General features: G+C 38.6%; 1 protein-coding gene across 11 annotated transcripts in view; it reads right to left on the bottom strand.

Moving 5' to 3' along the window:
• The window catches only part of GAB1 (GRB2 associated binding protein 1), a 151,990-nt gene that overhangs the window by 37,527 nt on the left and 102,365 nt on the right, over nt 1–12,098 (bottom strand). For 7 of the 11 annotated variants that reach the window (XM_038398479.2, XM_038398478.2, XM_043512950.1 and 4 more), the window contains 2 exons: nt 7,207–7,420; nt 3,488–3,568 (listed from right to left, as the gene is read on the bottom strand). In XM_038398479.2, the coding sequence (XP_038254407.1) occupies nt 3,488–3,568; nt 7,207–7,420 (295 nt within the window). The remainder of the gene's footprint in view (nt 1–3,487; nt 3,569–7,206; nt 7,421–12,098) is intronic. The other 4 variants (XM_038398477.2, XM_043512948.1, XM_038398480.2 and 1 more) reach the window with 1 other exon arrangement.

The following is a 12,098-nucleotide window of genomic DNA, read 5'->3' as shown; positions in this document are numbered from 1 at the left end:
GTACCACTGGAATCTACTGTTGCCTGTATGACACAATTTGAGCATGTCACTGTGATAAGTACAGCTATTACCCCTACTACTCCAGTCATGTAACTGATTACAGGGCAGTTTATAAAATTATTGGAGTAAATATTTGACTAAATATAAAACAACAAACATGTAACATCTTGGATACTAAGAGCTGTGAAAAGAAAAGTTACACACTTACAAATATACAACCTGATTCTCTAGTGCGTATTCAAACAGAATGCCCAGCAAAAGCACTGCGAATTTTGCCTGAATAAAGATGACAGGGATCTGCCCCATAATTTTATATACCATACCAGTGACAAACAAAAGGTCTCAAAGTCATATTTTTCTATCCTGTAGAAACAGTAGTCAAAGATGTGCACACGCACACACATTCAAAAACTTCAAGTAATTAAAAAAAGTTACAAAAAAAAAAAACTAATTAAAGCAAGAAACACACAGCATAGCATATGACATGACCATAGAATAGAAATTCATGTAGCAAGCAATACAGCACACTTTAATTTTCACTCTTCCATTCATGGATTATGCAGTTATTACACTCATTGTTGTCCATTACATATTGTCTGTTTATCTATGCTCCCAAATCCAAGTGGGGCTTTGAAATATTGTGCACAAAAAGTATTACAAATATCTTTAAAATCTTACTTACCAATTCTGAGCACTAAGGAGCCTTTAACACGGACCTTTGAGAGACCACCTAATGAGGCTGTGTTGCATTTTATGTAATTCTATAAATGCATAACATGCAGGAAACAGTCAGCTAAAACCATCATTTAAAATTAGTAGTGCAATAACAGTGCATGGATGCCACTCTAGTAGAGTACAGATCATGCTAACCTAGATACCTCTTAATATGCTACCTAGTAATGCTATCATAATAAACTTTAATTACATCTAAACGTAACAATGCTTTTCATCACTGTTTTTTGTCCCTGCGCATTCATGAAAACTGAACAGAAGGAAACAGGGAGAGGGATCAGTTTTGGACTACTTGAGGCAGCCTAGCCATCTTTCGCTTTTCCCTAGTGGCTGCAACTTGTGCTTTGGAATCTAAGCATTTTCAAAAACTATCCTTTTAAAACTGAGTCTCTAGTCCTTATGGATGTGAATATAACCTTCAAAATGTGAACTGGTGTAACTGATCTGTGTGTGTCTAAGTTTGAAGACACGCTGCAACAATAGTGCCAAGACATTAGTAAATTGCCCCTTTTCATTTTAATCTGACAATCTCTGAAGCATAAATGATTAAAATGTCAATACCAACTTTCACTGCTGATCAAAACAGGCATGGAAGAACTGGTATAATTATGAAAATCTGCACAATGTACTGCGAATGGCATCTCAGACTGGGAGAGCCAGGGTTGTGAGCAGAGCTTGAGAAGAGAATTAACACTATTATTTTCCCAGACTGACGCTAGAAGCAGGATGTTTAGTGAAGGGTGCATTTCTTCAAGCAGAATAGCAAAATTTTATAACTTTTCCATACACTTTCATAGCAGGTCATGAATAACTTTTCTGGCTCTGATAGTGCATCAGCAGATAGTACGGATTACTATCACTGCTCTGCATCATTGCACTCCTATTTGTTTAAAATAAAGACGGACTTAGCAAGAGGAAAAAAATTAGTCACATCTGTTACCAAAGTAGGACTGACACACCAACTCCTAGCATTATGGTTCTACTACACATTGTCCTTACATGGGTGCATTACCAGTCCCAAGCACTGGCAACATCGTGTCGACCCCATTCCTTTTCCCACGGTAAGACAGCCTGGTACCATGAAAAGAGTCCTGTACATCCTTCAAGTCCTGACCTAGCTCCACAGAGGGTGGTGATGGAATATAGGACCATACTCAAACTGGCTTCCACTCTCCATGTAGCTGTGGGAGTATGCATGCCCCTGACAAGGCTTTGAACAACAGTAATTCTTCACTTAAAGTTGTCCCGGTTAACGAAGTTACGTTGCTGATCAATTAGGGAACATGCTCATTTAAAGTTGTGCAATGCTCCCTTATAACATCGTTTGGCAGCCGCCTGTTTGTTCCCTCCTTGCAGGAAGAGCAGCCCATTGGAGCTAGTTGGTAGGGGCTTGGAACCAGGGTGGACCAGCAGCCTCCCTAAGTTCCCTGCGTGGCAGCCGCCCAGCAGGCTATCAATTGCCCAGCAGGCTATCAATTGCCGGCAGTTCAGCTGTCCCTCCCCCCACTGCCATGTACTGCTCCTGCCCTCTGCCTTGAAACTGCTCCCCGAGCCTCCTGCTTGCTGTGCAGGGGCGGGGGTCAGACGGGGGCTAATGTCAGGGTGTCCCCCTGCCTCCTGCACCCCGCTTACTCCATCTTCCATAAAGCAGGAGAGACAAACAACAGGGCTCAGGACAGATGGAGATTCCTGGCAGCAGCTGTGGTCTCAGCTTGCTGATTAACTTAACAAGGCAGTGTACTTAAGAGTGGGGTCAGTGTACTTAAAGGGGAAATGCTCATCTCTCTCATATACACGGTTTGTATGCCTGTCTGCCATGCTGTCTCCCCTCCCTCCATTCGTGCTGCCTTGTAGAGTGTGAGGCTACATTAATAACAAGTTAACCCTTGAGGGCTCAGCCAATTGCTAGTTCATCATTTAGCAGTAAGGCATCCCTGGGAAATATCCCACCCTTTGACTTCACCACATCAACCAAGCTTCACAATCATCATTGCTGTGTACAGTATTAAATTGTTTGTTTAAAACTTATACTGTGTACACACACACATATATATAATATATGTTATATATATATACATTATATATGTATATAATATAGACTTTTGTCTGGCAAAAAAAAAATTTCCCTGGAACCTAACCCCCCCATTTACATTAATTCTTATGGGGAAACTGGATTCGCTTAACATGGTTTCGCCTAAAGTCGCATTTTTCAGGAACATAACTACAACGTTAAGTGAGGAGCTACTGTAGATAGAGGCACATTTTTGTCCCTTTAACTAGCTCTTGGTTCCTCTTCCCAAAACTAGCTGCTGACAGAGGATTAGGAACAAAAATAATTTTACAAAAATATTCAGTTTTGAAGCAGACTGAGGATTGAACTCCCCCACTTTCTAATACGCTGTAAGTAGTTTGGTCACTTATCCTGCACCAATAGCTTTCCCTCTGTGAGAATCAATACAACAGGGCCGAGAGACTACTCTGGACAAGGTATAGGAGCAAAGCAGCTATTGTGTATCAGCACTCAGGAATGGTAAAAGAGCAGTGTGAGAAGCATGCATGGTAGAAATGTGAGTTCAGCCTTGATAGGTGCTGTCATAGCCCTGTCTTGATTAACTGAAGTTGGGTTATAGTGTTTCTTTTATTAAAACTCACAGCAGACCATGCAGGACATGTTTCAAATGTGAAATTTTCAAGCAGGTTATGGCTCTGTGCTTGATTTCTCACACAGACTAAAAAACAACAATTATACACTCACTGCAGTGGAATCTTTTTACTTTCAAAATCCTCCAGTAGTAGATATTCTTTCCCTTCTTCAGAGATAAAGGATGACCCTGGGCTGGTTTATAAACAGGAAAAAATGGAGTAAGATCAGCAAGATAACAGCTGTTATTTTGTATGTATCTCTGTCAACCAGCCAGAAATTTAAAGATTTCAAACAGACTCTTTGGATGCAATTTTTCTTGTAAGATCAAAGATGAACTCTCAATCTTATTCAACACTGCAGTGAAATGTAATGACATTTTTTACTAATTAACTATTAGAACTTTAAGGATGGTCCAAAGTGATCAAGGCATAAAACTGTACTGTAAAATAAATATTATGATTATTAATACAACTACTATTATTTCTAACATATCCCCAATTCCAGTAATTGTACAACATTTTTAAAGTATCTATAAATAAAATAAAATGCACTGAAGATGCAAATACCAAGAATCTTGAAAATCCCAAAAAAGAAATAACCTAGAAATGTTCTCTATTTGCCTTTAGTCCCTCTCCCCCAAATGTACCGGGATGCACCGATTCCTAGATGCTCTAAAAAGCAATATGTTAAAGAAAGATATTTTCTCCTCATTTTTCGATGAACACTGATCACGGTTGAAGGATGAAATAAAAGATAAACAAACTCCCAAACTAAACAATTATGAAAATTACTTTAAATTGTAATTTTTTTCTAATGTTATAACATCTGCCTACTGTATTATAACTACTATTATGTTTTATTTTTAAAAAATATGGTTAAAAAACTTTGCTAAGAAATACTGAAGGCCAAAAGGATGCATCAATGGAGTCCATCAACACCTAGAACCTGTATTATAAAATCCAAAGATTAATTATTCTACTTCTTAAAAAAACCGCAAAAAAGTATGAAAGTCTAGAAACTAACAGTAAAGGAAAGTAGCCACTTCAGTCATGCCATGTATTCCTTCTTCACTCATCATTGCTCCTGTGCGCTCATACAAGTTTCCCCTCCTCACCCAATCGTAAATATGACCCCTTATAATCTGCATAAATACATAACATAAATTGCAAAGATATTGTGAAATTCTACTTCAGTGGTGGGCAACCTGCAGCCCGCTATTCTAGTTCCTTATCAAGGGGTTTCCAATTTGCTATGGCCCCATTTCAGCAAAATATACATGCCCAACATTAGGCAAGTGCTTCACTTGCTGAGTTGGGGCTAAAACTACTGCAATTATTTTGCAGTAACACTTACATAAAATAAGGACAAACAGTTAAATGTTAAACAGCAAGCTCATCTCAACCCAAACTATTAGTGGTTCTACTGCCTCACTATAACATACCAAATAACAAGGTCTTCAAATATTCATAACTTAAAACACCATATATTCAACGCATTCCATAACCCGCAAAATAATGAACCACAGCTCCCTGAGTATCTTTTTCTTTCATCTTCCCCTCTCCATGTCCAACTTGCATCCTGCCCCCCATCTCTCTCTCTCTCTCCTCCTGTCTCATCCAGACCTTCAGGGAATCATGGTGACATGCAGTCCATTCATACACTCTCCACCCTCACATTCCAAAATAATTATCCTTTCTAACTACTGATCAATCTTGTACTTCTATAATCCTACCACTTAACTCTATTTAGCATACAATGATTATATATGACATAACATCACACAATAAACGAATAAACTAAATTCATTGGCTACATCCCTCAATCCCCTCCCATTCTGCATGGTCCCTCCCAGACTCCTATTCCTCCACATTTCTTCCCAGTCTCCCTCCTCAACCCATACTCTCAATTCTGGCTCCGTTCAGCAGCTGGCATCAGAAGATGCTCAACTTATATTTCTAAAAAAAAAAAAAAAAAAAAAAAGTGTTCTTCATAGTACTTACACAACTCTTTACCTGCCCCTACCACAAGTAGACCCCTTGAAATGCTGAGGAAGACTTCTTGTCACCAGAGCCAATTAAAAAAAAAAACAATCTGGAGTTTCTAGGTCAAGCCATTCTGGTGACACATTGAGCCAAAAAGGAATTAGAATCATATTTAGAAAGTAAACTACAGCTAAATATTCAAAACACTACCTTTAAAACTATTTTTTAAAATCAAACTGTTCAGAAAATCTTTACCCTCAGAAGAGATGCGACGTATATCAGAAAGATTGGGGTTTTTGGGGGGAGGAGAAAGTTAGTAGTGGAATGTCTAAAACTGGGCTTATAATACAGAACTAGCTTGAACCTTTATTATAGAGTTACTACTACTGCTCCATATTACACAGATTCCTTCCCATCAGGTTGCAAGACACAGGTGGACATTCTGCCCTTTAATATTTTAGGAGTTAGCCAGTGGGCACGCTCCACTCCAAGCACTGTTTTGAGTGTGGGAGGGCTGCCCACCATCTTCATCTTCCATGGACTGGAGGAGAGCAGACTTATTTGCCTGCCCTAAATGAGGTATTTTGGGAGTTGATTGCAGTCAGCAACAAGAAGACTAAGAAATATTCCTCTTGTCCTACCTAGGACCATTGTACCTTACTCTGTGGTGCTCCAGAATGCATGGCACAGTAACACTGAAACCTGGCAGACAGTCACACCATTGACAAGGTATTGCTCTACGCGAATGTGTGGAAGACTCAGGAAAAACACTTTCACAGACCTCTGCTTAGCCTTTAAATGTGCCCCTTTGCAATCAAGAGAATAACGAGCAAGCTTCTCTAGAAATACACAAGGGACCATTATTTTAAATTGTTACAGCAAAGCATCTCTGCTTGAGAGGTTTCTAATGTTTTCCAAGGACCATTCTGAGAAACAAAGCAATAATTCCTGGATATTTACCACTACATATTACATTCTCCTATACAGGCGGCATTACGTTTCCATCTAAAATGAGAAGCAGCAGTTACTTGGGTACATCAGTTACCAGAACTGCTCAGGGTTTTTTTTTTTATATATATTATAAAATACTTGCCAGTTTTCCTACTCTTTAGGAGAGATAACAGAGTGGGTAAATCTATTTAATATTAAATTGGACATAATTAGATCATACTAATTTTTCTATATTATTCAAAACACACTAACAGCTCACAAAACTCAGGATGCAGAGACTGGATGGTTCAAGATAAATTGTCTCTCACCACAAGATCTCTTGTTTGAATTTGATCCAGGTCAGTAATAACCAAAAACTGATCATTTGAGGGTTGCTTGGCAGCCTATGTTAAATGAGTTGGCGATCTCAGTACAGGTTTGGTTGCTTTTTATCCCTATCACCGAACCACCACTGTAACTGGTGGTAATTTGGCTTCCCTGATAGTAGTCATGGTAGAAGTACAAGGTACTAAACGGCCACCTCTCCGTCCTACAGCTGGTTTGAGGCACAATGGAGAGTGGTGAGAAGAAAGGATCCATCTTTGCTATCCAAGTTGCACCTAATTCCAGAGACATTTTATCAGCAAATAATTAAAAAAATGTAGAAAAACAACAAAAATAACGAAGATGCTAGCTCTGATGCTACCATTTCATATTATTAAAACAAGAAATTCAAGCCCAGAACATAGGGAGAAGAGCAAAAGTGATCAGGTAAAGAATCAAGACTTGTGCATTTGACTGCTGAATGACTTCAACAAAAAGCAATCATGTAATATACAGAAATGCTTTGCAGAAATAACCATCTTTGGTCTACACAAATGAAACGACTACTGCAAAAAAATGAAAACATCCATTTACCTCGTAGGTTCAGGCTTCTTGCTTTGACAATTTATTAGCAATAGGTAATCCTGAGGATCTTCTTGGCTAGATGAAGACTCCAGAGGTGGGATGTTAATTAGTTGATATGGAGGAGGTAGGGATGATTCTGCTTGTACAGATGGTGGTGAAGTATTGACTGCTAATGGTAATTCAGCAGATGCTTGTAAAGAACTGCCAAGTGGCTTCACAGCATCTATGACATAAAAGTACAGAGATGTTAATCATTCTTTTCATAGTTTATTGTGCTCTTTAAACTATATGATGTCATTGGAAGGTAAACAACACTAATTTTAAGATTATAGTGTGCAGATTAAGCCAATTTCAGCATAACAATAATTTCAGACTCACTCAAAAACAGGTCTGTAGGATATTAGAAAAATATTTCTAAACAAAACTGTATATGGAAGATCATTTTGTCTGATTTGATGTACAAAGGGGGTGGAAGAGGATCTCCTTCATTCTAGGCCATTCAAAAATGCCTTGGGACCCTGTTATTCTTCAAATTTTTCCAGATGTCATCAGTCACCTGACTATCGCTTCAAAACTAGAGGTTTTATCTTGTTAACATGATTTTTCACCCACTTTTCTGGTCACAAGCAAAATAAAGATGCTGACTGGTACAATGCAACAATTAAGCAGACAAATCTGTTGTTTTAAAACAGACAAGCGCTCATAGGTTAAAATTATGTTATGGCTGCATGATTCCGCAATTTACACTGTGTTCAATGTATTTTTCCTTGATTCCAGTCACTTTGGTATTTGATACTAGAAAACTACGCAAAATGGAATTAAGAAACAGGAAAAAATGCACAAAAAAAACAAACAAAAAGGCTTTGCTCACATGGAACATTCACTGTTGCCTACAAGAACTTGTGAGATGTGCCAAATTCCCAAACAAGTCTTTCTATTGCTACCCAATCCTGACCTGCTACACCTCTTATTATTGTGCTAGATCCAGGTGGGTCTTTTGTTGTCCCACCTCTCCTCTTTATAATTCTTTTCCACCTTCCATTTGTGAATGGTCTTTTCTTGCTAAATTTAATTCTTTGGTTTCTCCAGAAACACACACACACGGACATCATTTTGTCTGGTATTCTGGAAAATGCTAGCAGCATCAGTTAGCAATAAACTTTCAACCCTTTTAGTCTGTTTTTAAATTAACCTGTTTCATTTCCTTAAATTATTGGACCATCCTTAATTTATGTATTGTTAAACGTCAAGACTCTGCATGTGCAATTTGCACAACTTGCCAACGGTATCTGAATATTAGCATTATTCTAATTAATTCACTACCCTACAATGCAACCGATCCATTAACCTTGCAACAACCTACAAGGCTAACCCACAAAACTAAGCAGCTTAATAAAGGAATGCTCCCAAAATGATGATGATGTGTTCAATGACAATTCTGAATAGGGTTCAACTTCTAAGGCATTTTAAAAAAAAAAGTGACTATGACATGATCATTTCCTGTTTAATGACAGGTTTCAGAGTAGCAGCCGTGTTGGTCTGTATTCGCAAAAGGAAAAGGAGTACTTGTGGCACCTTAGAGACTAAAATTTATTAGAGCACAAGCTTTTGTGAGCTACAGCTCACTTCATCCGATGAAGTGAGCTGTAGCTCACGAAAGCTTATGCTCTAATAAATTTGTTAGTCTGTAAGGTGCCACAAGTACTCCTTTTCCTATTTCCTGTTTAGGAACTGCAAACACTTTATATGAACAGATTTTAGTTTTCCACATTTCACAATACAACGAACAACTAAATTCCCTGATGTTTGTATTAAAATGACAACTGCAAAATTCTCTTCATTCCCATAACACGTAGAAGTGGAACAGCTGGGGCTAGACAGTCTCTGGGGTCCTGACAAGAGGAGGATTGAGGGGAAGGTAAGGTGCAGGCTCAGCTGCTCCAGAGCCTTCCCTTCTCCTTCCTTCATGACAGCTCAGAATGCACACAGACATCATGCCTGGGCAGAGTGCAGAGAAGAAGGAGGAGAGGTTGCTCTTTCCTTAGCCAGGCTTGTGGGGTGGTAGCTGAGAAGAGACCCCCTTTTTACCCTTGCTGTATATAAAACTCTCATAGACATGAGCTAGGATCTTTTTGTACACAGGTAGTGCACTAATCACACACAACAAAATCCAGTATGATGTCCCTGAACTTTACAGGAAAGATGGGCATGTCTAGTAGACACAGGGACAGATGTGTGATCAACAGAACCTAGTGGATTGATAGAAGGCAGATACCAGCAGCGTGTGTGTGGGTGTAGCCAAGCTATTCTCAGTGGCACTCAATGCCAGTGCAGATAATAGGCTCAAAATGACCAGCTCCAAGAAGTAAACATGAGTAAGAAGTCTCGGAGATGACTGGTAGACCCTATTTGACTGGAGGAAGAAGAGGAGTCTGTAAGTCTTTGTGAACTGAGGGACCCTTCACATGTACTTTTGTTCCCCCTTCCAGAGGAAGGGCAAGAGAATTCAGAAATGGGCTAAATCCTTGGGATCAGAATGAAAGGGGCAAACCATAAATTGTTATTTGGCCATTTAAACACCACATTGGACCCAAATATATGCTTAGTATTTGGGGTGGGTGGAGTGCTAAACCATTAATATCATCTAACTTATGAACCTATACTGTGAAATCTATCCTGATGTGTATGTGTGGCATGCTCTAGTGCATCCCCAACCGTTATTTTAAACCAATGTATGATTTGAACAGTGACTGAGTTACTCTGAAACAAAAGTCTTAGTTCAGCTGAAAATTATTTCTTCTTCACCTTAAGGGTGCTTCTAATTTGCCTTGCATGAGTCCAGATTGTTAATAATTGTTTTCAGTACTGATAAAGTAAAGATTAATGTTTTAATTTAGTGTTTTTCAAACACTCAAAACTCTCTTTAGCCATTTAATACACTTTGGAGCCTGATGTGATGTTGAAGGTTTAGCCTAGCAGCTTACTATGATTTTAATGAGCTTTAATAATGATCTTGGTTCATTATTACTAGTAAAAAAAAGCATTCAAAATCTTTTGGTTTGTTCCCAAAGCTCAGACACCAGGGCTCCTTTGAAATAACTGTGAACTGGAAAAGCATTCAGTGTATTTATCATACACATGAGCACAATAAGCATCCCACTTCACTTTGAATTCCTGTATTCAGTAGAGCTAGAACAAGCAGCTTTTTAAACTGGACAAGTGGGGGGATTATTTTTATTTTTTCGCTGGTTGATAACAGTGGACAGATGTGTCACCCAGTTGAGTGTTTGTCAGTCTGGTCAATATAAAGCTGGGTATAAGAGCAAAGTTGCACACAAAATAGTTATGAAAATTAAACAATAGTTAAAAGGACATTTTGCAACCAAGAATAATGAAAGGTTTTCCTTCACTCTTTAGGTTATTTACAACATTGCCGATGTCTGCACGCAGAGAATAATCTAGAAGGTTTGAATGCCTTTTTTACGTATGAACTAAATTATTTGTTATAGTGTACTTTGCAAATGAGTACAGTAGAACTTTCCACCACCTTTTAAAGTATGTAATACTTACGTAAAGCGTTTGCATAACGTGAGCCGAATATAAAAGTTATGAGAGCCTTTATAAAAATATTGATTTAATAAAATGTCAATTGTGCTGATTTAGAGTACGAGAAAGCATTCTTCATAGGATGTAGGTAGAAGTACTGGAAAGTAAAACTGGGATTTTCCCATTATAAGCATGAATCAGCCACAGATAAGCCATTACCTAGCTCTAAAATTCTTAGAGATGAGTCATTCAATCCAGTTACTACTATGTAGATGTTTTAATTAAAATGATTTAAAGACAACTTATCTATTAAAGTAATATCCTTAAACTAATCCTACACATACTACGGAGATGGAGCCATTTGAGAGCCAACATAGACAGAGTACACACTTCTACAGAAAACTCAAGAATTTGTCGTGGTGTACATACTTGTATACGCACACACACACACACACACACACCCACCCCTCTCCACCCACCCTAAAATGTGGTATGCAAAAGGAAAAATGAATGTCAAATAATCTCAAAATACACAGACATGTCACTAAATCACTTATCTTTCAAAGAACTAATATTTTATAATAAGGGACATCATTTCTGCAGTATTATTCTAATACAATATAAATCACATCATGACACACAGGATGCTTTAACTCCTCTATCCCACCCCAACACCAATTTCTCCCTCTCCTTTTGCATTAGTTTTTCAGTCTGTTTTGAAATCAAGGACATCATCTTTAATAAATGTCTCAGTCAAAAAACCTGTATAAATATAAACTGAGTCACCCACTCACCCTTGGAGGTTTTCAGCTCCCTTACATAAACTATCAATATATGAGTCAAGACAATAAAATATAGCATCCATGAAATACAGCCTACATTTACGCACTCTTCTGTGAAGAGCGGTAATATAGAGCTGGTCAGGAATTTTCCAGTGAAGCAGTTTCAGCGAACTTCCAACAAAATACAAGCAGGGTTCCACTAGAAATCTACCAGCTTTCTTGCCAGCTCCCCTGGCAGGCTACTAAGGAGCCTGCGATTCCAGGGGACACACCTCTAGCTCAGTCTCACCATGTGCACTTTCCCAGACTTTCAGGCTCCCTGCCATGGAGCTGGGAGCTTGAAAACTTGAAGAACCCAGGTTCAAGCTGGAGCTGTCAGGGCTTCTAGGCTCCTTGCTGTGGAACAGGCAGCCTAGAAAACTTGGGAGCCACAGCTGAGCTGGGAGTTGCAGAGCTTGGGTGCCCAGGATATTTGAAATGAAACATTTGGATTATTTGCAAACAATATTTTTCCAGTTTTTCCCACTATGGGAAATTTCTAAATTTATATTTGGTTCTGAAACAGAACAACTT

The sequence above is a fragment of the Dermochelys coriacea genome, chromosome 4 (genome assembly GCF_009764565.3).
Source record: "Dermochelys coriacea isolate rDerCor1 chromosome 4, rDerCor1.pri.v4, whole genome shotgun sequence".
NCBI lineage: Eukaryota > Metazoa > Chordata > Testudines > Dermochelyidae > Dermochelys > Dermochelys coriacea.
This window is presented reverse-complemented; position numbering and strand designations above follow the sequence as displayed.